This window comes from Mobula birostris, chromosome 6 (genome assembly GCF_030028105.1).
Source record: "Mobula birostris isolate sMobBir1 chromosome 6, sMobBir1.hap1, whole genome shotgun sequence".
NCBI classification, from domain to species: domain Eukaryota; kingdom Metazoa; phylum Chordata; class Chondrichthyes; order Myliobatiformes; family Myliobatidae; genus Mobula; species Mobula birostris.
In genome coordinates, this window is record NC_092375.1 from 75,543,977 (window position 1) to 75,570,388 (window position 26,412).

Here is a 26,412-nt window from a genome sequence, read left to right on the forward strand (position 1 = left end):
ACAATTGGCCAAATGGAGGATAATCCTAATAAATGAAATTCCCCAATTTCCAGCTTCACCATGGGACTTTGCAACCAAACTGGAAACTCTTACCAGATTAATTAAATGTGTAAATGATTAGCTAATGAGAACAATTCTGGAATAATACTTTGAGTAAAATCTAGTGCATCTACTAGCACTACCGGATTGAATTTGGGCTGGCCACTTGCAGAATGCATTAATCTGTATAAAGAAGTCTAGTTCACCTCTTTTGTAGCTAAGAACCTGACCAAGACTTAAACTCAGAGTACTGCTATTAGATCGTTGAACAACACAGTGATAGGGAAAGGCTTGCTGTGTTTGGGCATATTAAAAAGGGGTGGGGGGGGGAAGTGCTGGTTATCAGAGGAAAAAGAAGAAAATTAAATAGTTGACTGGCAATCAAAAGATGGTAATTCTTAACTGCCTCTAATTTACAATAATATATATGAATATAAGCTAAAATGTTAACAACTAGAACATGATTACATTCAGATTTGCAATCTATGCATGTTATACTTGATAGTAACATATAGGAAAGCATGTTAAACTATAGTTTCAAACAATATTTAGAGGGTTATCTTCCAATAAAACACTTGTCCTATAAAGAGAAAAGCTACTGTATATAAATGTCATACATAACTACTTAAAAATATGCTGAAATATCCTTTGGAAATAGCTTTGTTCCTCAACTGAATTTAAAATCTAGAGTACTAAAAGCTTCAATAAAAATGATGGATGCAAGAGAGACAATCTGTATTTGCCTCTTGATGGCAAATGATTATGCAGCAGAGTTATAAAGATGTATAAAAAATTTACTCGTCAGTTGTTTCCACCTTTCCCATTGAAAGAGAAAGTGGACTGGCGAGATCAAACAGGAATGAGAAATAATAAAAGAAACACCGTACAATCCCTAAATGCATGTGGCTGAAGAATGATGAAAATCACAAAAAGGCAGCGATTTTGTAAAGAAAGCATGTTTATTTTGAGTATATGAAGAAAAAAATGACTGAAAGTCAATAAAGTGTCTATACATACAATTTCAAAATACTGTATTAAGAAAATTAAATAATGCTGAAAAGTGGGAATTTTTGTAACAAAAGGTAACTAAAACAAGTGTAAAGCATGCAGTTTAGAGGTTAACAAATATTATAATGGCACATTTGAAGATTTAAAAAAGATGTCTGGCAAAGGTAAGTGTTAAACTTAATTACACGATACAATTAACTATCTCTTGGCTGCCAACACTGTAATTGCAGGGGAAATTTCTATTAGTATTTAATGTAGTCATTCTTAATCTTTTATTAAGCTTCAAATTGGTGTATTCCCAGCATCACAATGAAGAACCCTACTTGTAGGAAGAAGAGGTGGGGGATGAGGATGGATGAGACAGAGCCTACATTCCAAGCAGGTTTTTTTTAAAACAAGCAATCTATTTCTCACTTTGTGTTCCAACAACTGAAACATCTTCGCCTTGTGTAAAATGTATGATCTAGCTATTTGAAGAATCTATTTCCCAGACTGTTTCATTTGTATTTGACTAATCATTCGCTGTTGTTCAATTATTTACTGGATTAAAAGAACTTGTTGCACTTTATCTGAGTGTATTTTTTAAAACTGTTCTGTTGCAACATAAAGATCCTTTTTTTTTGAGACGGAACTATATCGTTTTATGATTTTTTTTTATTATATATGCCCCCCAAAATGAAGACTTTTACATGCACAACTTAAACTTTCTGTGGATTTAAAGTTTCATCCAATGCAAAATAAACTATTGAAACTGATAAAATCAAGTGATGGAATACTCAGCATGTCAGCCAACATCTTGCATCATGACTAGGAAAAGTTAGATCAGATACATTTTAAAACAGAGAGTCATGTCAGAAGGCATGGGTTTGTATGATACATCTGATAGATTTTTATGATAGCGTTAAATATGGTACTAGAAGTATTAGCTAATAACAGATCTGGAGGAAATGCATGTAAGTGAAGCTGAAAAATCATATGAAGTTACCATGAAAATAAAAATAAACATGGCTAGAATCGCTGACCACCTGAAAGTTTTTAAACATTGCTAGACAGGTGAAGTGGTGCTGTTCCTCAAGAGTTCAATGGGACAGTCTAAGAGGCCAAAGACAAAAACGTTAGAGTGATATGGAGAAAATATGAAGAGGAAAAGTGTAAATCTGTCTCAAACCAAAATTTATAATTTTAAGGTAAAAAGTCTTGTGACAATTAAAATTACTGCATTTCTGCATTAAAGATACACATTGCATCGGAAGGACAGGCAGGTAGGTAGAGGGGGCAGGGTGGCTGTTGGTAAAAATTGAAATCAAATCCTTAGCGGTGACAAAAGATCAGAAGATGTAGAATCCTTGAGGGCAAAGTTAAGAAACCGCAGGGGTAAAAAGACTGATAGGAGGTATGTACCCTAGCTTAGGATGTGGGCAACAAATTTCAACAGAAAATAGAAAATACATGTCAAAAGGACAATGTTACCATTGTCATTGGGGATATCAATATGGAGGTAGAATGAAAAATCAGATTAGTGCTGGATCCCAAGACTGAATTTGTAGAATGCCTAAGAGATGGTTTATTAAGAGCAGCTTGTGGTTGAGCCCACAAGGGTAAAGGATATTCTGGATTTGGTGGTGTGCAATGAACTGGATTTGATTAGGGAGCTTAAGGTAAAGGAACATTTAGGATGCAATGATCACAATGTGATAAGACTTCTCCCTGCAAATTGCTAAAGTTAAATATATCAGTATCACGGTGGAGTAAAGGGAATTTTAGAGGCAGGAGAGAGGAGCTGGCCAAAATTGATTGGAAGGGGACACTCGTAGGGATGATGGCAGAACAGTCAACGCTGGAATTTCTGGAAGTAGTTCAGAGGGTGCAGGATAGAGTCATCTTAAAGAGTTAGTATTTTAAAGGCAGGATGACACAACCGTGGCTGACAAGGGAAGTCAAAGCCAAAATAAAAGCAAAAGAGAGGGCATATAATAGAGCAAAAAATAGTGGGAAGTTAGAGGATGGGAAAGTTTTAAAAACCAACAAAGCAACTAAAAAGCCATAAGGAGGGAAAAGATGAAATATGAAGGTAAACTAGCCAATGACATCAAAGAGGATGTCAAAAGTTTTTTTCCAGTTTATATAATATAAAGGGTAAAAAAGAGATGACAGTAGATACTGGTTGACTGGAAAATGACGCTGGAGAGGTAGTTATGGGGAACAAGGTAATTGCAGATGAAAAAAGTAAGTATTTTGATAGGTGGAGGATGGCAGGTATTGTTGAGGAAGCAGGGAGGCTGTAGAAGGACTTGGACAGATTATGAGACTGGGCAAAGAAGTGGCAGATGGAATACAGTGCCAGACAGTGTATTGTCATGCACTTTGGTTGAAGGAACAAAAGCATAAACTATTTTCTAAATGGGCAAAACATGCAAAAATCTGAGGTGAAAAGGGAATCCTCGTGCAGAACATCCTGAAGGTTAACTTGCAGGCTGAATCAGTGGTGAGTAAGGTAGATGCAATGTTTGCATTCATTTTCAGAAGACTTGAATATAAAAGCAAGGATGTAATGTTAAAGCTTTATAAGGCACTAATGAGGCCTGACTTGGAATATTTTGAGCAGTTTTGTGTACTTTATCAAAGAAAGGATGTGCTGACATTGGAGAGGGTTCAGAGGAGGTTCATGACAATGATGCTGGGATTGAAAAGGTTATCATACAAGGAGCACTTGATGTCTCTGGGCCTGTACTTGCTGGAATTTAGAAGAATTGTGGGGGCGGGGGGTCTCATTGAAACCTATAGAATATTGAAAGGTTAGGGTTTAGGGTTCAGTGGATGTGTAGAGGTTGTTTCCTATGGTGGGGGAGTCTAGACCAGAGAGCATAGCCTCAGAATAGAGGGATGCCCATTTAAAATTGAAATGATGAGGAATTTCTTTAGCCAGAGGGTGGTGAATCTGTGGCATTCATTGCCACAGGTGGCTGTGAAAGCCGGATCATTGCGTGTATTCAAGGCGGAGGTTGATAGATTAAAGGTTAAAGGAGAAGTCAGGAGAATGAGGTTGAGAGGGATAATCAACCATGATGAAATGGCAGAGCAGACTCGATGGGCCGACTGGCCTTATTCTGCTCATATCTCTTATGGTCTTCATTATTATTTTCAAGTTGATTTGTGTTCTTGATGTCAAATATGGTGTTAAAATGTAATGGGAAATTTTATATTATCAGTCATTTGAAATTCAAGAGCAGGCAAACCCCTGTAATATTAGTGGAGCGGTGGAAAAGACTAATTGCTGGAATCAGACAAAACTCACTAAAAGTACTTGTAGCACAAGACAAGGTAGATCTGTCCGAGTCTGGTGACAGGAGTTAGATTAAGATTCTAAAAGAGCCTTTACAGAATATAATTTGTTGCAATAATCACTTTTCTACACAGGATTTAAATTCTGGAATATGTTTTTGATTTTATTAACAAAGATCATGAAGGCTCTTTGTAACAAGATTTCTATTTTGACTATATCTGAAAAACTATTGTATTGATAAGTAATTAATCACTGAGGAACAGAGAGAGGAATACATCTACAACAGATTTTCAAGCCAATGAATAGTTTGGAATCAGGCCATAATGTATAACCCTTCTCTCTCTGTTGAGTGGCACTGGTTGTTTAAAGACCAGCTGCCAATTCTGCAAAGCAAATTGCTGTGGATGTTCTCAGATGCTACTTAACTTGCTGAGTATATTCCAGGATTTTCTGGTTTTATCTAATAATAAAAAGCACAGTCTTATTTTTTTTTTGTCTAGCTCAAATTAAATTTATGAAAACTTATAAAAGATAGACATTTGAATGTGAGGTTTAAAGCCACTCTCTCATAGTCTGATATTCAGTGTTTCTAAACTCAAAGTATAGTAGTGATCTCATCTGTTCTGATGTACTCCTTTATGATGTGACCTAATCTGCATTCATATGTAACTGCACAGAACTATTAACTGCCATTCAATTTTATTTTTAACCTTTTTAAAAATTATGGTTATTTGGCAGGAAATTTACCTGGTATTGGCAAATTGCCTGTAGAAAGCCAGTTACTTATCAGAGAAAACAATTGTTGGCTTCTAGGTGGATCTTGAAACAATAAATTTTGGAGCAATCAGGATGCTATTTGCACTGCTTTCCTTCCAAAGTTATTTCTTCAGCCATTGGTGACTTTATCTGCATTTATCCCCATATTAGAAAAGAAAAATAGCCAGATCATACATTTTCATGGTGGTCATTTAGTTCAAATAAAAAAAAAGAGTGCTTTAAGTGAGTTGATACTAAATGAAGCTTTCTTATGCTATTTACAAATTTTCATTTGCAAAATGCAGATTAATAAATTCTGTTTTAGTCCATGGTGTCAGTGGTAGTTCAAGCTACTCAGTGTGGCTCGTAGAGCTCGGTATACTGCTTCTATAGCAACTTAGAATTTTGTGCAGCAGTCTTCTCGACTCTTAAACTTCAAAACAGCAAAGTTATATGTGGTAGCCATCATGTAGATGAGCTGGTAGAAGGAAACAAAACAAATGATAAGACAGTGCTCACCAATACCACCACCCTAGGCACAACACTACAAATCCACATGACCTCCTTGCAATACCATTTGGTAACAAGAAAATCCATCCACACTGACAAAAGTTACCATCAGCAAATTAGCCCTTTCAATTAATATGATCTTTAAAGAGAATTTTAGAAAGAACGGAACAAACAGAACTTTTACTCTAAAGTAGGTACAAATGCCATTCGTTAATGGGCACAGACACTATATATACTAAACATCACAGTAAGATACTGAAAAGAGGAATTCCACAATAAATGATTCTCAGTGTGTACTTTCTGATTAGCTGGATTGAAAACAGAAATACTATATTAATTACAACTCCAGAACAATATTGAAGGTATCTAAATTAAACCTCGTTCTCCAACAAGGACCACTGTTGAATTTCTGCCGAAATAGGTCAGAGGCAAGTGCTTAGAGTAGTCCTTTTTCACATGAGTCAAAGCTCCCTCAAAGAATTAAAGGGAACTGAGAGTGGCCAGGTTGATCAGTTCAAAACAATATGGGAAAGAAAAAAGCAAGCAAAATGGCAAACACAAATGTGAAGAATGCAGAAACCTTAACAAGTTTACCAAACCCCACCTTACCCTCTTCCTATTTGTAATAAGAGTGAAAATATTACACCTATTTTGTGAGCTTTCCTCCATGCTATAGTGGCCAATTATCCATATCACTTTGTTCACTGAATGAATACTGAGAGCTCCTGCGTGAACCCACTGCTTATACTTTACTGTGTCACCATAAATTATCACTTGGAAATGAAATTTTACAATTATATAGCATCTTCATTATGTTTAAAAGTAACAGACCAATGTATAGCACACAGAAAATTTAGATACAACTCAATAGTTTTTTTTTTGTAATTAAATAACCTACAAATTTAAAAATTGTTCCTAGTGTGGTCTGCCTTTAATATTACAGAAAAAATAACTTGATTTCTGTCATTTTTCTTTGCCATCTCATTTCTTTACAAGGTATTTCAACTATATCATTGATTCATGACAAGTGATTTTAATCTCTGGTATGAGAAGGTTATCAGTCCTGTAAACAACCTTATAATTTTAATTTCTTGCATCCCATTCCTAAGCAAAGCCTCTTATTTCTCACAGATAGTTCTCATCAAGATCTATCCATCCCTGACTGACTCTCATCCCAGTGCTAATTCTACTCTCATCTCCCCGCTTCCTGGATGGAGCAAACACTGAGCAACATTGGAGAGATAGTCTAAATAACATTATGTTATAAAATCTGAGAAATTCTTATTTCAAGGAGGTAGAGAGGATGAGAGGGAGGCTAAGTGAATAAGATTAAGAGACTATGTGATTATATGAGGATGAATTTACTAAAGCTTCTCCCACTTTTGGGGAATACCCTGTGCTATGTGAATCTCTAGTCCGATAAATGAAGACTAAATGTGAGAGCGCTTGAGAAAGGCTGAAAAGAAGCTAATTTGTTTGAAGTCCTTTTACCATTTCGATTGAAGGTACAGTATTTGAATTTTCTACAGTTGCACACCTGAGCTCTCAAGATAACCACATGCTCTAACTGAGGGAAATTTTTGTAGTTTCCCTCTACTTCAAGAGCTGGCTCTAAAATCTGTTAGGACAATATAAAACTATTTCCAAATTCTATTACCTTCCAACAAAAACACACTGCTTGTTCCTTTTTCTGTTGGCATCACTCAAAATATTCCGCAAAAGTCATCAACAATGCGTAGCTTTCCTAATAAATGACAAGGCAATCCTATACTGCAAGGGCAGACCTGCCGAGTGACCACTGCATCAAATATTTACAGATTATAATGGCCAAACTTAGGGGAAAAAAGTAATCTGCAGGGTTCCCTGGCTTGGAGAAGGGTTCAGCAGTCCTCAAAAACAGGAAATAACTGGTAGGAGTGCTTGGTCTAGTTCGTTTGAACTTCACTCACCAGTGCAATGACAGTCGCACCAGCTCCAGCACAAGCTACGATGAACAGATGATAGGACAAATCAAACTGGAAAGAACAGAAATAGGGTTAACCACAGTTTTCGCAAAAGAAACACAAACATCTTTGGTGATTAGAAGTAAATGCAGTGTTTCAATTGATTGGCAACTTGCTTACATGTTATCTCACCCCCACCGAAATGTGCAGAAGTGGTTTCCTTACCTCAGATGTGCTGCAGATAGTGGTCAAGTTTGAGCCACAAGCTTTGCCAGGGTAAGCATTCCAGGGTATAATACCTGAACAAGGCAACCAAAGAAGAATCAAGTTTTAATTCTTAATTTTCATTCCTCTCTTAAAACTAAGGTAGTCATAGCTGAAGGGTGGTAGTGGGGACGAGCTCCCACTGCTAAACAAATGCTCTTCATGGCGTGTGTCTCAAACAGCCTCTGACAACCAAGTCGAACTCCTGGCCTTCACGTGTGGCATAGTTCTTATGCCCGGCAGAGCTGTTCTCACTGACAGGAGAAGGGGCAAAAGTGGGCCACTGGCACCTTAAAACCAGTTGCTCCGGGCAGATGGGGCTCGTTAACCACAGATGGTAGCTCATCTAGGAGAGGGAAAACTCCGATTTCAAACCTCCGCCGCCTTGCGGTTGTACCCGCTCACGGGAAAGGCTTTGGGAGTAAACCTCAAGGAAAAATCCAGAGACAGAGTCCCACAGGCGGCTGACTACTGTACCCAGCACTGGCACGGCAACTCCAGCGATGCTGCTGGCACCAAACTGTACCAACTTTCGCCGTTCCTTTGGACCTGTCATCAGCGGGGGGGGGGGGGGGGAATCCCACTGCATGGGCAACAGACAGATCTCCATATCAACTCTGCCCTGGCTTGCGCCCTGGAGAGGCCACTCCAGCCCAGTGACTACCAGAGGCGCAGTACCCATGGTTGACCACGACCGACGGAGCCCACACACACACTTAAAACTTAGCTTGGGAAAGATGGTAAAGTAAAATTAGAAATCTATCAACCAATAGTTTTGCCATGTGGTTATGAGTAAGACACATAATTTGGTTGATGTATAATCTTTCTTTTGCTGTATTTTGCCTCTTAATAAACTCATGAGAAGGCATATAAAATCTAAAGTATAATATTTTTATGACTCATCTTCACATCATTTCAATTCTTAAGTGAGATATTAAGGTACATTGTGTTCAAATGTGAAAGATTCAAACCAAATTTTATCCAGTAACAATGCAAATTGGCAAATCTCTGCAAAGCATTTAAAAAAAACCTTTCAACTTCCCTTTAAAAATTCTTCCCCTACCTTAAACCTAGGCTCTTTTGTTTTTGGTACCACTATTGCATGAAAATAATTTTATCAGTCTTATTTCTGACTCTTGGAATTTTATACACTCAATACGATCACATCTCAGCCTCCTTCACTCTTCTGTTCCAGAGAAAACTAGCTCAATTTATACCATGTCTCTCTAGAACTAAATCTTACAGTCCAGGCAACATCCTGGTGTATCTCCTCTGCACTCTCTCCAGTGTAACTACACCCTTCTTTTGGCATGGACAATACTCCAAATGCAGTCAAACTAGTGCCTTGCAAAATCTTCCCAACTTTTATATTTTATGACCTAGCTTATGAAGACAAACTTATGAAGATATGCCTTCTTCACTATCCTATCTACTTGTGTTGCCATTTTCAGGGAACTAAGGACTTAAACCTAAGGCTTCTCTGCTGATCAGTATTCCTTAGCAACTGACCATTTATTGTATAATGTCACACTGTTTTCATCAAATTTTATAATTACCTCCTCAGACAACTCAATTCAAATTAGTGAGGTAGAATTTCCCTCACATCAAACTATGCTGACTCTTCCTGATCAGGCATTGACTTTCCAACTGTGCATATATGCTAAATTTTGAACTTCCTCCAACAATTTCTAAATACTGGTGAAGGGCTCACTTGGCTGGAGTTACCTGTTGACCTTGAAGGAACATTCGCTATCCTCCAGTCTTCTGGTATCTTGCATATACCAATGAAGGTGCAAAAAGTCTCTGGCAGGGCCTAGCAATTTCCTACCTTGCTTCCCATAGCAACCTGTAATAGATCTCATCTGGCTTTGGGGGCCTATCAGTCCTTAAGCATCCTATAACATGTACTTTCACATGTACTGAGGTGCAGTGAAAAACTTGTCTTGTGTTCCATTCACACAGATCAATTCATTACAACAATGCGTTGTGGTAGTAGAAGGTAAAACAAAAATAGAATGCAGAATAAAGTGTAACAGCTACAAAGAAAGTGCAGTGCAGGTAGACCATAAGGTACAAGATCCTAACAGGTAGACTGTGAAGATAAGAGACTATCTGAGCACACTAGGGAACCATTCAGTAGTCAAAAATAGTAATAGCAGAATAGAACTTGTCTTTGAGCTTGCCGTGGTGCATCCAGATAGAATGCTTTCTATGGTGCTTCACTAAAAATTGGTGAGGGTCAAAGAGGACATGCCAAATTTCCTTATCCTCCTGAAGAAGTAGAGCTTCCTTGGCCATGATATTAGTGTGGTTGGATAAGCTACTGGTGATGTTCACTGTAGGGATCCTCTCAACTATCTTGATTTCCAGTAAAGGTCAGAGTCACCTCATTTGAATGCTGCAGTTTTAGACCTCAGTAGGGAGTGGATCTCCTGTTTCATCCATGGCTTCCAGCTTGGGAAAAACTGGATTATCCTCCTTGCTACACAGTCTACAACAACTTGCTGATTTAAGTTGAGAGCTGAGAAATTTAATAGGGACTACCTTTATATGATCTGGCATCTTTCTGCATACCTGCACTGTGCTTTCCCTGTAACTGTAACACTATTCTGCACCCTGTGAAAAGGAAAAAAATAGTTAAGACCAAAATTGGGCCCTTGAAGACAGAAGCGGGGGAATTTATTATGGGGAACAAGGAAATGGCAGACGAGTTGAACAGGTACTTTGGATCTGTCTTCACTAGGGAAGACACAAACAATCTCCCAGATGTAACAGTGGCCAAAAGACCTAGGGTAATGGATATATTGAAGGAAATTTATATTAGGCAGGAAATGGTGTTGGATAGGCTGCTGGGTCTGAAGGCTGATAAGTCCCCGGGACCTGATGGTCTGCATCCCAGGGTACTTAAGGAGGTGGCTTTAGAAATCGTGGACGCATTGGTAATCATTTTCCAATGCTCTATAGATTCAGGATCAGTTCCTGTGGATTGGAGGGTGGCTAATGTTGTCCCTCTCTTCAAGAAGGGAGGAAGAGAGAAAACAGGGAATTATAGACTGGTTAGCCTGACATCGGTGGTGGGAAAGATGCTGGAGTCAATTATAAAAGATGAAATTACGACACATCTGGATAGTAGTAAAAGGATTGGACCGAGTCAGCATGGATTTACGAAGGGGAAATCGTGCTTGACTAATCTTCTGGAATTTTTTGAGGATGTAACTATGAAAATGGACAAGGGAGAGCCAGTGGATGTAGTGTACCTGGACTTTCAGAAAGCCTTTGATAAAGTCCCACATAGGAGATTAGTGGCCAAAATTAGGGCACATGGTATTGGGGGCAGAGTACTGACATGGATTGAAAATTGGCTGGCTGACAGAAAACAAAGAGTAGCGATTAACGGGTCCCTTTTGGAATGGCAGGCGGTGACCAGTGGGGTACTGCAGGGTTCAGTGCTGGGACCGCAGCTGTTTACAATATATATTAATGATTTAGATGAGGGAATTAATAGTAACATTAGCAAATTTGCCGATGACACAAAGCTGGGAGGCAGTATGGAATGTGAGGAGGATGTTGTGAGAATGCAGGGTGACATGGACAGGCTGGGTGAGTGGGCAGATGCAGTTTAATGTGGATAAATGTGAGGTTATCCACTTTGTTGGTAAGAACGGGAAGGCAGATTATTATCTAAATGGAGTCAAGTTAGGAAAAGGGGAAGCACAATGAGATCTAGGTGTTCTTGTGCATCAGTCCCTGAAAGCAAGCATGCAAGTACAGCAAGCAGTGAAAAAAGCTAATGGCATGCTGGCCTTCATAACAAGGTGAATTGAGTATAAGAACAAAGAGGTCCTTCTGCAGCTGTACAGGGCCTTGGTGAGACCACACCTGGAGTACTGTGTGCAGTTTTGGTCTCCAAATTTGAGGAAGGACATTTTTGCTATTGAGGGAATGCAGCGTAGGTTCACAAGGTTAATTCCCGAGATGGCGGGACTGTCATATGTCGAAAGATTGGAGCGACTGGGCTTGTATACTCTGGAATTTAGAAGGCTGAGAGGGGATCTTATTGAAACATATAAGATTATTAAGGGATTGGACACGCTGCAGGCAGGAAGCATGTTCCCGCTGATGGGTGAGTCCAGAACCAGAGGCCACAGTTTAAGAATTAGGGGTAGGCCATTTAGAACAGAGTTGAGGAAAAACTTTTTCACCCAGAGAGTGGTGGATATATGGAATGCTCTGCCCCAGAAGGCTGTGGAGGCCAAGCCTCCGGATGCTTTCAAGAAAGAGATGGATAGGGCTCTTAAAGATAGCGGAATCAAAGGTTATGGGGATAAGGCAGGAACTGGATACTGATAGTGGATGATCAGCCATGATCACAGTGAATGGCGGTGCTAGCTCAAAGGGCTGAATGGCCTACTCCTGCACCTATTGTCTATTGTTATTGTTTTACCTTGTACAACCTCTATGAATGGTATGTAAGATATGTTTTCCACTGTACCTCAGTATATGTAACAATAATGAACCAAAGAACCATTAATACCATTTAAAAAACACATGGGCAGGTACATGCATTGGAAAGGTTTAGAGGCACAGGCCAAACGTAGGCAAATGGGAATAATTTAGATGGCCATCTCATTCAGCATGGACTGGGAGAGCATAAAGACCCATTTCCATGATGTCCATAACCTTTGTTGATCCCAATATTTCTCAAACTGTTTTAAAAACAGATGACTGAAAGTAAATAAGGTCATGCAGACCTTGCTAAATTTACACTTTCATATTGGCGCACCAGTTGTTAATTTATTCTCATTCCATTTAACAAATACCATGGTGCTCATCTTCAGAAAAACTGCCTGATTTTGCTAAAAGAAAACCAAACCCCTTGAAAAATATTACATTTCATTTAAAATATTCAAACAGTTATCCTTGGTTAATAAACTAAAATAGAGCCCCATCATAAATCGCATAGTACAGTAATGTTGAGGTATTGCTGTGCTAACCAGTGATGTAAAAATAGAAGCAATCTATTAATTATTCAGATTTCCACAATGGGCATCCCTAAGGGCTGTTCCATTTGAATTCCTTTGATTTCAATTTATGGTACTCACTGCATATTGCAACTGGATATATTAATGTTTCAACCTTCAAGACATATGGGACTTTATTTTTAAGATTATTTTTAAATGCTACAGGAAATGGAGATCTGTTTTATAGTACACAAAGGCCCAGCTGCTTTCCATCGGGGGCGTTTTTAATGCAGAAAAATAAATTCCCTGATGGGTTTCAAATGCTGCAAGAGCTACAGAGACATCAACATTTTTACTCATGAAGGGGAAAGAAAATGACCTACTTACATGATGGTGTTCCCATAATATAGTTACTTGTGTTTTTTGTTTCATGACTGAGACTTTGCACCAATCACTATAAAGTGTTGTTATTTCTGGGGTACTTTAATGAGTTGTTATCTCTTAGTATTACAACTCAGATTGATTCTGTGTGCATGCATCTCCCAAGTCCTAGTACTCATTGAAGTTTAGTTCCCTTCAGGACGAATTTATGAACCAGATTCCAGAGCAACTTTATTAGAATTACCAACATTTTAAAAAAAGTAATAGAGCAGCATTTTAAAATTATAGAGCAAAAATCTGCTGGAATAACTCAGAGGGTTGAGCAGCATCTGTGGGAAGAAAGGATTGTTGATCATTTGAGTCAGGATCCTGCATCAGGACTGAATTAAAATTTTAATTTAGTCAAATAGCAGTGAGTGTATTGCTCAAACACGATGAAATCTGCAGATGCTGGAAATTCAAGCAACACACACAAAATGCTGGTGGAACGCAGCAGGCCAGGCAGCATCTATAGGAAGAAACACAGTCGACATTTCGGGCCAAGACCCTTCGTCAGGACTAACTGAAAGAAGAGATAGTCAGAGATTTGAAAGTGGGAGGGGGAAGGGGAGATCACGATCTGAAATGACAGGAGAAGACAGGAGGGGAGGGATAGAGCTAAGAGCTGGAAAATTGATTGGCAAAAGGGATACAAGGCTGGAGAAGGGAGAGGATCATGGGATGGGAGGCCTAGGGGGAAAGAAAGGGAGAGGAGTGCACCAAAGGATGATATAGAGAGAGGGACAGTGAGAGAAAAAAGAGAAAGAAAGGGAAAAAAAATTTTAAAAATAAGTAAGGGATGGGGTAAGAAGGGGAGGAGGGGCATTAACGAAAGTTAGAGAAGTCGATGTTCATGCCATCAGGTTGGAGGCTACCCAGATGGAATATAAGCTGAACCTGTGGAATTCTCTGCCACAGGAAACAGCTGAGGCCAGTTCATTGGCTATATTTAAGAGGGAGTTAGATATGGCCCTTGTGGCTAAAGGGATCGGGGGTATGGAGAGAAGGCAGGTACAGGTTTCTGAGTTGGATGATCGGCCATGATCATACTGAATGGCGGTGCAGGCTCGAACGGCCAAATGGCCTATTCCTGCACCTATTTTCTATGTTTCTATGTTTCTAATCTGAGTGTGGCTTCATCTTGACAGTAGAGGAGGCCGTGGATAGACATATCAGAATGGGAATGGGACGTGGAATTAAAATGAGTGGCCACTGGGAGATCCTGCTTTATCTGGTGGACAGAGCATAGGTGTTCAGCGAAATGGACCCCCAGCCTGCGTTGTGTCTCACCAATATATTGAAGGCCACACCGTACGCAGTATATCACCCCAGCCGACTCACAGGTGAAGTGTCGCCTCACCTGGAAGGACTGTCTGGGGCCCTGAATGGTCGTAAGGGAAGAAGTGTAAGGGCATGTGTAGCACTTGTTCTGCTTACAAGGATAAATGCCAGGAGGGAGATCGGTGGGAAGGGATGGGGGGGGGGGGGAGAACGAATGGACAAGGGAGTCGCGTAGGGAGCGATCCCTGCAGAAGGCAGAAAGAGATGGGGGAGGGAAGGATGTGATTGGTGGTGGGATCTCGTTGGAGGTGGCAGAAGTTACAGAGAATAACATGTTGGACCCTGGGGCTGGTGGGGTGGTAGGTGAGGACAAAGGAATCCCTATCCCTAGTGGGGTGGTGGGAGGATGGGGTGAGAGCAGATGTGCGTGAAATGGGAGAGATGCGTTTGAGAGCAGAGTTGTTGGTGGAGGAAGGGAAACCCCTTTCTTTAAAAAAGGAAGACATCTCCTTCGTGCTGGAATGAAAAGCCTCATCCTGAGAGCAGATGCGGTGGAGACAGAGGAATTGCGAGAAGGGGATGGCATTTTTGCAAGAGATAGGGTGGGAAGAGGAATAGTCCAGGTAGCTGTGAGGATCCGTAGGCTTAGAGTAGACATCAGTAGATAAGCTGTCTCCAGAGATAGAGACAGAAAGATCAAGAAAGGGGAGGGAGGTGTTGGAAATGGACCAGGTAAACTTGAGGGCAGGGTGAAAGTTGAAGGCAAAGTTAATGAAGTCAATGAGCTCAGCATGCATGTAGGAAGCAGCACCAATGCAGTCGATGTAGCGAAGGAAAAGTGGGGGACGGATACCAGTATAGGCTTGGAATATGGATTGTTCCACAAAGCCAACAAAAAGGCAGGCATAGTTGGGACCCATACGGGTGCCCATGGCTACACCTTTAGTTTGGAGGAAGTGGCAGGAGCCAAAGGAGAAATTATTAAGAGTAAGGATTAATTCCGCTAGATGGAGCAGAGTGGTGGTAGAGGGGAACTGGTTATGTCTGGAATCCGAAAAGAAGCGGAGAGCTTTGAGACCTTCCTGGTGGGGGATGGAGGTATATAAGGACTGGACATCCATGGTGAAAATAAAGCGGTAGGGGCCAGGGAACTTAAAATCATTGAAAAGATTCAGAGCGTGAGAAGTGTCACGAACATAGGTAGGAAGGAATTGAACAAGGGGGGATAAAACAGTGTTGAGGTATGCAGAAATGAGTTCGGTGGGGCAGGAGCAAGCTGAAACAATGGGTCTACCTGGACAGGCAGGTTTGTGGATCTTGGGTAGGAGGTAGAAATGGGAAGTGCGGGGTGTGGGAACTATAAGGTTGGTGGCAGTGGGTGGGAGATCCCCACAGCTGATAAGGTTGGTGATGGTGTGGGAGACAATGGCCTGGTGCTCCTTAGTGCGGTCATGATTGAGGGGTAAATAAGAGGAGGTATCTGTGAGATGTCGCTGTGCCTCGGCAAGGTAGAGGTCAGTATGCCAGACTACAACAGCAACCCCCCCCCCCCTTATCGGCGGGTTTTATAGTAAGGTTAGGATTGGTGCAGAGGGAGTGGAGAGCACAGCGTTCAGAAGGAGTGAGGTTGGAATGGGAACAAGGTGTGGTGAAGTCGAGACGGTTGATGTCCTGTCGGCAGTTAGCAATAAAGAGATCCAGAGCAGGCAGAAGACCAGAGCAGGGTGTCTATGAAGAGGAGGAGGGTTGAAGGCAAGAGAAGGGGTCATCCCTTCACTATGTGATAATCCACTCTCCTCAGGATACCATGTGATTAGATCAACTCTGTCCCCATCTCTTGGGGATAACTAAAAATTCATTCTCTCTCCTCTGTGGACCTCAGGCCAAGAGCCAATTTCTGCCCTCTTTCAACCTTATTTACCTCTTTCCTGTAAGTAGGTGACCAAAACTCCAAATTAGACCTCACCAACATCTTACACAGCTTCAACATAACATCCCATCTCGTATACGCAAAGCTTTGATTTATAAAGCTGTTTTTCCGACACTTGCTAACTGTGTTGTCACTTTCAATTAATTATGGACCTGTATGCCCAGATTCCCTTGTCCTACCACACTCCTCAGTACCCTGCCATTCACTGTGTAAGACCTACCGTGGTTGGTCCTACTGAGTTGTAACACTTCACACTTGTGTCCATTAAATTCCATCTGCCATTTGTTAGCCCATTTTTCCAGCTGGTCCAGATCCCGCTATAAGCTTTGATAGCCTTCCTCACTGTCCACTATACCTAAAATGTTAGCGTCATCCGCAAATTTGCTGATCCAGTTAACCATGTTATCATCCAGATCATTGGTATAGGTGGCAAACAACAATGAATTCAGCATCGATCCCTGCAGCACACCACTAGTCACAGGCCTCCAGTCAGAGAGGCAACTATCTACTAACACTCTCTGGCTTCTCCTAGAAGGCCAACTCTAATCCAATTTACTACCTCATCTTGAATGCCAACCACCCATTCTCCCCTCAGCCTATTCTATTCCAAAGGAAACAACCTAACCAATGTATCCTCATAGTTACACTTATCCAGTTATGACAAGATCTTCATATATCTCCTCTGCTGCCCTCCAGTGCAATCACATCTCTCCTACAATGTGGTGTCCAAAACTGTATGGCCTAACTGGTGTTACTTACAGTACTGGCAGAACCTCCTTGCTGCTAACTTCTATTCTTTGGCTAATAAAATAAGCCATTCTATTTGCCTTAATAACCCCCTAGTTGTTCTGCCATGTTACCTTCAAGAATACGCAGTCTCCAAGGTCCCTCTGATCCTCCACACCACTCAATGTTCGGCCATTTGTTCTGCACGCCCTTCATTTAGTGCATTTCCCCAAATGTGTTAATTCACGCTTATCCAGATTAAGTTCAATATGCAACTTTGGTGCATCATATTTTCCTGCAGTATAAAGCTCTGCTCCTTGCTGCCAATCGCACAGCCAACTTTTGTATCATATGAAAGCTCTTTATCATAACCTTTATACTCAAGCTACATCTTTAACATATACTGCAAAGGCAAGGCACCAAATCTTGAGATCTGTGGAACCCCTCTGGTAACAGCCTTCCAGTTACAAAAGCACTTATTAACTCTTCCCCTTTGCTTCCTGGCACTGAGACAATTTTGGATTTGCTCTCGGATCCTGTAAGCCTCCACTTTTTAAAAAAAAATCAGCGCGCAACAAAAATGTTAGTAAACCCTTTGATAACTTTATCAAATGCACTGCCCTCGCTGGCCTCCTTGTTATCTCTTCCATATGTATTCCTCTAACACAAAAAGGTTCTGCAGACGGTGCAGATTTCAATACGTGCTGTGTGTGAAGAGACTGCCACATTTCCAATAGTATAACAGTGACCAACTTGAATATTTAATTGGTCACTAAGTTCTTGGGAACTTGCCAACATTTTGATAGAGACCATTGAATTGTCCTTCTTTAAACAGAGTATCAACATACCAGGACACTTATGACTCAGATTATGAATGTTTTGGCAGTGAGAATGGAAGTTCAGTATCCTTAGCTTTCAAAAAAGATATACTGTAGAACAAACGGAAATGTGTATGTTTGGAACTGGATCTATAGATAGAATGAGTATTGCATGGAAGAGTACAAAGATCAGCTCAAAGGTCCATTGCCTTGGGCTACATCCATCATTGTGAAGAGTAACTGCCAAAATATTTCTATCCTTTTGCAGGAAGTTGTCTGGGATGCTGCATATTCTCTATTTTATAGCAATTTGTTATTCATAGAAACTTGAGGTGATTGGGCACAGAAGGTGGCTATTCACTCTCCCGTGTGCACATTGGGAAAGTATTCGTCAAACGGTTAGTAGCCCAAAGTGCCATTTGAATTCCCACAGTCAGCATCATTAGTCCAGGTTTACGCCTTAACCATACCAGCGCACCCCCCCCATATCACCTGACCTGCCTGTACATTTATTTAATTCTTCTGATTTAATAAAATGTTCAAAGTTGCATCAAGAGAGTGTAATGAAACAAAATCTGGCCCTGAGTTACATAAGTAAGTAATGATCTTACAGGCTGGACCAATCACTTGTCCCACTGATTTTCCATTTCATGTTTCACAGGACCATTTTTCAAAAGTGTGGGGAAAAATGAGGAAAGAGAGGTAGAGAGGGTTAGTGGTAGGGATGGGGAGAACTGCAGGGTTTCAGGCCCTGCCAGATGAAAGAATGGTTTCTGTTGGGTAAAAGCTGGAAAAGGTAGAGGCCAGAACTGGAGCAGAGTACACACTTTGGAGGACTGAAGGAGGCTGCTGAGGGATTTTTAAACTGTGACATTGTTTGGTGGTCTGAAGCCAGCATGAAGTAACAAGGATGGGGGTAAGGCAAGCCAAGACAGGTCAAAGACAGTGTTCGTTTTAAATGACTTCAAGCTCATGAAGGATCGAAAGAGAGCCCAGCGTGGAGTGCATTAAAATAGTCAAATCTAAAGGCAACAAGATCATGTTTGAGGTTTTTGGCAACAGAAGAGGTAACGCAGGCAGAGCCCAGGAAGAGTTTGAAGGTAGTAATCAGCATCTAAATAATGGTGTATATTTGTGAAATCAGTCACAAAGATAGTCTATTCTAACCAATTCTAATTTCTTTTAAATAGCAAGAACTTATGACTTTTTGGTTAACACTTCATGACGCCAAATCAGAATTGTGTTTAGTAATGAGCCATAATAGCACCAGAGGGTCTGATTTAGCATCAGCTCGGCATGTTAATCATCTTCATTTAGCCTGTTTGCTCAGTGAGTACCAATTATCTCAGGCCGTAACACCACATGAGCTGCAGCTTGCAACAAGCCTATTTTGCATTCTGCCAGTCTTCTTTGCAATCCTTAATTTTGCATACTGATCCCTTTTGCTGCTTAGAGTCGTCGAAAAGTACTGCACAGAAATAGGCATTTCAGCCCACCTGGTCCATGCTAAAACCATTTAAACTGCCTACTCCCATCAACCTGCACTGGGGGATTACAGCCCTCCATGTCCCTATTATCCATGCACCAATCCAGACTTCTCTTAAATGTGGAAATCCATCTCCTGTGCACCACTTGCTCATTCCACACTCACACAACCCTCTGAATGAAGAAGTTTCTCCTAATGTTCCCCTTAAACTTCTCACCTTTCACCCTTAACCCATGACCTCTGGATGTATTCCCACCCAGTGGAAAAAACCTGCTTGCATTTACCCGATTTTTACCCCTCATAATGCTTCTGGCCATTTCTCCTAATAATGCCATCAGTAACTGCATTTTTAATAAGAGGCTAATTCTACTAATTATTAGATTCTAGAATTTGTAAAATTGATACAGAATTTTTAAATATAAATGCATGATCTATAATTGGTAGGTGTCCACCTAATTTCAGTATTAGAACATACATCCTCTCTAATACCTTTTAGCAAATAAATGAAGTACATTATCTTTCAGGGAACCTTGTCAATTGATAATTAATTCACTCCCTCATCTCGGAGGTATTCAGAGATTCAAAGTCCATTTATTATCAAAGTATGCAGTACGCAACCCTGAGATTTGTCTTTCCACAGACAGTCACGAAACGGAGACGACCATGGGACCTGTTTAAAGAAAAACATCAAACCCCCCACCCCACATAAAAAAAAATCGTGTAAGCGGCAAGAGAAAAAATGAGCAAAGGACACAAAATACAAAACACCAAATCACAAAGATATCTGTAGGTATTGCATTACATTTAATATTTGTTTTAATTGCTGTGTTGGAGGAAATTTACACTTTATTATTCTGAGAGATCCTTTCCTGCAGTTTCTCCTTTGTATTTTGTGTCTTTATTAATTTCCTTCATCATCTTCAGTCATTAATGTAGGGCACTAAGGTTGTCTGCTTCAATTTTAAATTGTTTTCTCAAACTTACATACCCTTAGCATTTAAAATAAGATGGTTGTCCTTGTTTACAATGGGGCACCCTCACGCCGCAGCTGTGTAACACCTTTTGAATCTATAGTTTGCCAACCCAACCCCAGCCAATCCATTCATTTCCTAAAATCTATCCCGTTCTAATCTGTGAGTATTAGTTTCCTTTTAGATTTTTCTTTTCATTTTGATCTTAAACTTCATTGCAATCATTATTCCCAAGAAATTATTACATACTGCATCCAAGAAATAAATTGCCACATTTACCTCCCGATTCCCTGAAGGGGCAAGATGAATTTGTTAAATAGCCACCAGGATTCATCCAGCACAGAAATAGGGCTGCCAGGATCTGAAACTGGACTCTTTATAACAACCATCTGATATGTGATCTAGATTGCATAAATCAGCAATGAAAATGGCATGACTATGACATTGTGATGCATGTAAACAATATTGCTGATATAAAGCTTTGGCTCTACATTACAATACAGTTAGCTTCCAGACTGATTTCCAAGTTGTTTATCTGATCAGAAACTGTAATGTAGAGTGAAGAAAACAATAGTGCATTCACTTAGGTCTAGTATCTGTTGCTTATTATTAAGCTGCATCTCAAAGTGCTTTGTAGCATGGAACGTTGTGACATCACCACCTCTAGCACTGAAGATAATTTGCTCCCTCACTCACACACCATTGTCTTGCACAAGGATCTCAAATATACTATTACAGTCAGGGGTATTTTAAATTCATATTTTTAAATTTAGTGTGATTTTCAGAAGCTGGTGTACTTTTTAAATGCTGCATGGAAAATATAGAAATGTGTGAGCAGAGCTTGAAAGTGTTGTAACATCAAGCTGAATAGGAATATCCAGAAGATTCAAGATGTAATTTCCAGTACAAAAGTGTAAAGGAGAACAAAATAATTGTTACTCCAGGTTTGATGCAGCACAAAAGAAATACAATTGGGGTGGATCTACAAAACAGCTTACTTTCTACCTTTGACATCTCTCTTTCTCCTTTTCAGAGTGGATGGGGTTCTGTGGGAGAACCCGACCTAGAGCTACACTCAGACTTCGGTTCTTTGGGGTAGTGAGATCCGTTCCTGGGAGCTCACAACTGGCCGCTTTTTGATATCCCAAGGACGTGGTCTGGAAGATGAGCGTGTCTTCAGGGTTCCGAGGCTTCGCGGTTCCGTGGATGAGCCAATTCTATGCCAACTGAAGTGTTGCGGAAGAAAATGGAACATTGGGAACAGCGGAGCGGCTGTACGGGGCTCTGTATGCGGTGAATCGCGTGCTCTCTTTCTCTCGTTGGTGGGGGAGCGTTTGTTGCCGATTCTCGAGTTGGAGAACTCGGTAAAAAAAAGTGACACGGCAGGTTTTATCATCGCAAATCAGCAAGCTCTTTTGTTATGCCTCGCCTTTCGCTGTGAAAGAGTGACACCCCTCTTTCCTTTTATTGGGAGAGAGAGAGCCCTTGGCATGTCAAATTGTCAGGTGAACGATGAGTTTATGTTGTTTTGCAGGTCATGGTCTTTCTTGGGGGCTTTGCTATTGCTTGCCTGGTGCTGATGTTTTTGTTTTGCTGCAGTAAATGGGGGAGGGGGAAGGTCATTGCTTCGCTGCTGCTTGTGCGTGGTGGGGAGTATCGGGGTCTGATGTTTTTACTGTCATTCATTCTTTGGGGCACTCTTCTGTTTTTGTGGATGTATAGGAGGAATAAGAATTTCAGGTTGTATATTGTATACATTCTCCGATGTTAAATGGAACTATTGAACTACGAGGGGTGATTGATAAGTTCGTGGCCAAAGGTAGAAGGAGTCAGTTTTGGAAAACCTAGCACGTTTATTTTTCAACATAGTCCTCTCCTACATGTACACACTTAGTCCGTGGAGCATACGGATCCCTTCTTTGTAGAAGTGGTCCACAGCAGGGGTGATTGATAAGTTCATGGACGAAAGTAGAAGGAGATGAGTTATACAGATCTCATTACATGTACGTGCAGTTCAACTCTGAGTGAAAATGCAGAAAGTTTGAAGTTAATAACTCATCTCCTTCTACCTTAGGTCACGAACTTATCAATCACCCCTGCTGTGGACCACTTTCTGGAAGTCCAAAACACTGACCTCTACAAAGAAGGGATCCGTATGCTCCACAACCGCTGGACTAAGTGTGTAAATGTAGGAAAAATAAATGTGCTAGGTTTTCTAAAATTGACTCCTTCTACCTTACGCCACAAACTTATCAATCACCACTCATATAAGACAATGAACACAGTAATAAAAACACTATAAATAGAAATACATAAGATAGCTTATATATTTAGATTGATTGTATATACATAAAATGATTCTAGGCACAGGAGTGTCTGTCCATAAGGTGACTCTGACAGGAAATGATAAGGTGTGGTGGTGGGGTAGATTAGTGGGGGGTTATATGGGAGGCAGGATTTAAGGGTCGGCACAACAGTGTGGGCTGAAGGGCCTGTACTGTGCTGTACTATTCTATGTTCTATGTTCTATGTAGTGGGTGGATAAGTTGGTCAGTCTTACTGTTTGGGGAAAGCAACTGTTTCTGAGTTTAGTAGGCCTCACTACACAGCCTCTTCCATGATGGGAGTGGGATGAACAGTCCATGAGTGGGGTGAGTGGGATCCTTCATGACATTCCTTGCTTTCTCCTGAAACCTTTGTGTAGACGTGAACATGATGGTGGCTGGGCTTGTGTCGGCGATGCACTGGGCAGCTTTGACGACCTGTCGGCTGCAGTTCAGTTTCCGTAATCTGCAGTGATGCAGCGTGCAAGGATACTCTCTACTGTGCATCTGTAGAAGGTCAGGAGTATTGGTGTTTATAGTCCAGCTCTCTTCAGCTTCCTCAGAAAGTAGAGGCACTGGAGAGCTTTTTTGATTGTGTAAGAGTTGTTCAGGGACCATGAGAGGTTGTATGAGATGTGAACTCACAAGGGTTTGAAACTGCTCACGGTTTCCACTGCCATGCCACTGATGTAAAGAGGGATCTGGATGCATATAGGACAAAGAGGAATCTGAAGGACTGTAGAGAAAAAAAAATGTTTCTGGTACTAATTGGATAAATTTGATTTAGGCACAATGCCCTGAATGACCTCTCTGTTGGCGGTATGATTCTCTGAATCTGGATCTCAACAAGCAGATGCTTTTGTAATTTCACTTTAATTTCAAGCAATACTTTTGTCGAGTCAAGGTTAGACAAACACACATGAGGCTCCTAACAAAGAAAATGAACAATAAATCAGGTGTTACTTTACCAAACTGTCGGACATCTACACAGATGTCATCAATCGCCGTTGTCAGGTTGGCCGGTGGGGAGTTGATGGTCTGACAAGCTGACCACATGTTGTAATAAATGAAGACTGGGACAGCAGAGAAGCCAAAGACTCCCAGCCAGGCTATTCCCAACACGTAGGTCAGAAAAACAAACTGAAGAGAGATTGAAACACAGGTCAATTCACTGATGTACAAAACAAATAGTGCATTCAAAACGCAACACGATAACAAGCAGAGCTCTCCCACAGGAGTGATCTTTGGTTCTTTTGGATGTCTGGTACAAGTGCTGATCCGTATTTGGTATTCACACTGTGACCAAGTTGCAATTACACAGAGTAACACATGCAAAATGCTGGAGGAACTCAGCAGGTCAGTCAGTGGCTGTGGAAAAGGATAAACATTTCGGGCTGAGTAGCTTCATAAGGACTGGAAAGTAAGAGAAAGAAAGGCAGAATAAGGTGGGGGGGAGGGGAAGGAGTACAAGCAAGAAAATGATAGGTGAAGTTAAGTGGGTGGGGGAAGGGGAGGAAGTGAGAAACTGTAAAGTGATAGGTGGAAAAGGTAAACGGCTGAAGAAGGAGGAATCTGATAGGAGAGGAGAGTGAACCATGGGAGAAAGGGAAGATGTCGGGCAACAATGGAAGGTGATAGGTAGGTGAAGAGAATTCTGGATTTCCAGCACCCACACAATCTCTTGTGTTTGCAATCAGACAGGCCTGGTTTAGGTGATAAATTGCATTAACACCTTCAAAATCCTCTGCAAAATCTAAGCTCTTTTACAGGTATTTCCCATAAATATTTATAGACTCCTCAAAATCTGATGTTGGATGCTCTGAGGTCTGACGATTGATCTGAGATAACTGGTGGATTGCAGGAATTTGCTTGTTTGAGAAATATATTTCCTCAATATCCAACGTGATCTCTTTATAGGTATTGTTATCCTACAAGCAATGTATTGATGCACAGCCCATCTGAAGGGCTGGTGATGTCTCACAAGCTAACTACAAGTTGCTAAGGGGCTGGGCAAGCAGGGAAAAAAATCCCCTGACCAGACTATTCTCAACAGCTTTCTCTAGAGTAACAAACAAGATGCTAGAACATTGTTGGATGGAAATGGACAGTCAACATTTTGGGTCCAGACCCTTCAGCTGGACTGTTTTCTCCAGACCATTTCACAGAACCCCACATTAAACAATTATGTAATGACCATCCACACATCTCCAACCCTAGAACCCAAGAGCTTCCACCGCTCAAAGTGGGTTCTCATGATTTGGCTAATTCACTAGTAAGTTGTACGTTACATTTTCTACCTTAGCTTTGAACAAATCTATCTTTACAATCTTTTTTATTTAGTACTCTCTTCACAGTGATTCACAATAGCTGGGAGAACATTTGGTTCTTTGCATTCCACCAGAGGTTATTTTCCACGTAAGTCATTCTCGATGGAAAATATAATTGATCAGGATGAAAAAAATCTGGGACTTCATGCAAGTTGCATTGTCTGTGATTTTCCTTCCACTCCCTCCATGTATCTGGCACTTTTGCACAAGGAAAGCTTGAATGTGCTAAGTGGTATTCTTTCTTATCCAGTGGAGCCCCTCAAACTCCTTGGAAGCCCTGCCTTCATGTTTCTTTAAGACCATAACTGGCTACTGGCATTCCCAATGCACTCATCAGCCCTTTGCGTCTCTACAACTTACACCCATTCAATTTCTGATGAAGGGCTATTGAATGAAATCATTACCTCTGTCTCTCCTTCCACTGATGCTGCCTGACCTGCAAAACAGCCTGTTTTGATTTTAGATCTCATAGCATCTGTGGCTGCTTCATTTTCAAATACTTGAAGTAGTTCCTGTCTGTTGAGTTCAGCCCTTGGAATCTGCTACCTGGCTCTTTAATGGCTCTCTAAGCCCACTTCCTGATATATTGTGATTCTCCAAAAATCTTCTCCAGTTTGCACTCCTTGCATAATATTTGCCCCACTACCGAGTTGCCATCCCAATCTGGCATTGACCTTGACAACACCCAGCACACCTGAATATCCCCATCAACAAAATACTGCTTCTTCTTCTGTTGTCCATTAGGACCAAGGATGACTTTCTGCTACTTCAGAGGAACCATGGGTTCTTCTACAGACTGGGCAGGAGAGACTGACAGGGTGGACAGTTTGGGAGGTGATGTGCTCCTTCTACTAGTTGCACTGGGTTGCCACGTGTTCTGAGCACATGGATATAATGTTCTCTGTGCCACTCCAAATACTCCTACACTTGAGGAGATGTTGGACCAGGATTCCTAAAACACAGAGACAGGTCCTTTGGCCTGCACTGTCCATGCTGACCATGAAGCACCCATCTCATATTACATTTCCTCAAGGAGACTTCGAGAACTCCACAATTTGTTTGCAGTGGTTCACGTGGTAATCCCTTCCTGTGACATTGCTTGGAAAAAGAGCCTATTTCAGGAGCCTCACTGCAAATCCCTATTGACTGCCTGGCACAGTCGCTAACTACTGGCCACCCATTCAATCCCAGGATACTGAACCCCTGTATCAATCACTAGGTGCAGACTCTTCTTCCTTAGGACAGGCCACTACCCCCTCAACTGATGTGAACTGGAAGGGGTGGAGGTCATAAGCCCTCCTATCACTCCACCCTTTCTCTCCTTCCCCAGGCCCCTCTCCCCTGTAGCATTAGTCCTCTCCCAAT

General features: G+C 41.0%; 2 protein-coding genes across 8 annotated transcripts in view; one reads left to right on the plus strand and one right to left on the minus strand.

Annotated features, from left to right (window-relative positions):
• ofd1 (OFD1 centriole and centriolar satellite protein) overlaps nt 1-1,604 on the plus strand; it is a 107,347-nt gene extending 105,743 nt beyond the window's left edge. The window contains exon 24 of the transcript XR_011886349.1: nt 1,328-1,604. The gene's annotated coding sequence lies outside the window, so the exon portion shown is untranslated. The remainder of the gene's footprint in view (nt 1-1,327) is intronic.
• Nucleotides 1-26,412, minus strand: part of gpm6bb (glycoprotein M6Bb) — a 191,650-nt gene that overhangs the window by 3,611 nt on the left and 161,627 nt on the right. For 6 of the 7 annotated variants that reach the window (XM_072260680.1, XM_072260684.1, XM_072260685.1 and 3 more), the window contains 3 exons: nt 23,689-23,860; nt 7,765-7,838; nt 7,546-7,611 (listed from right to left, as the gene is read on the minus strand). In XM_072260680.1, the coding sequence (XP_072116781.1) occupies nt 7,546-7,611; nt 7,765-7,838; nt 23,689-23,860 (312 nt within the window). Of the gene's footprint in view, nt 1-996; nt 5,565-7,545; nt 7,612-7,764; nt 7,839-23,688; nt 23,861-26,412 lie in introns of those variants that run through there. The other variant, XM_072260682.1, reaches the window with a different exon arrangement.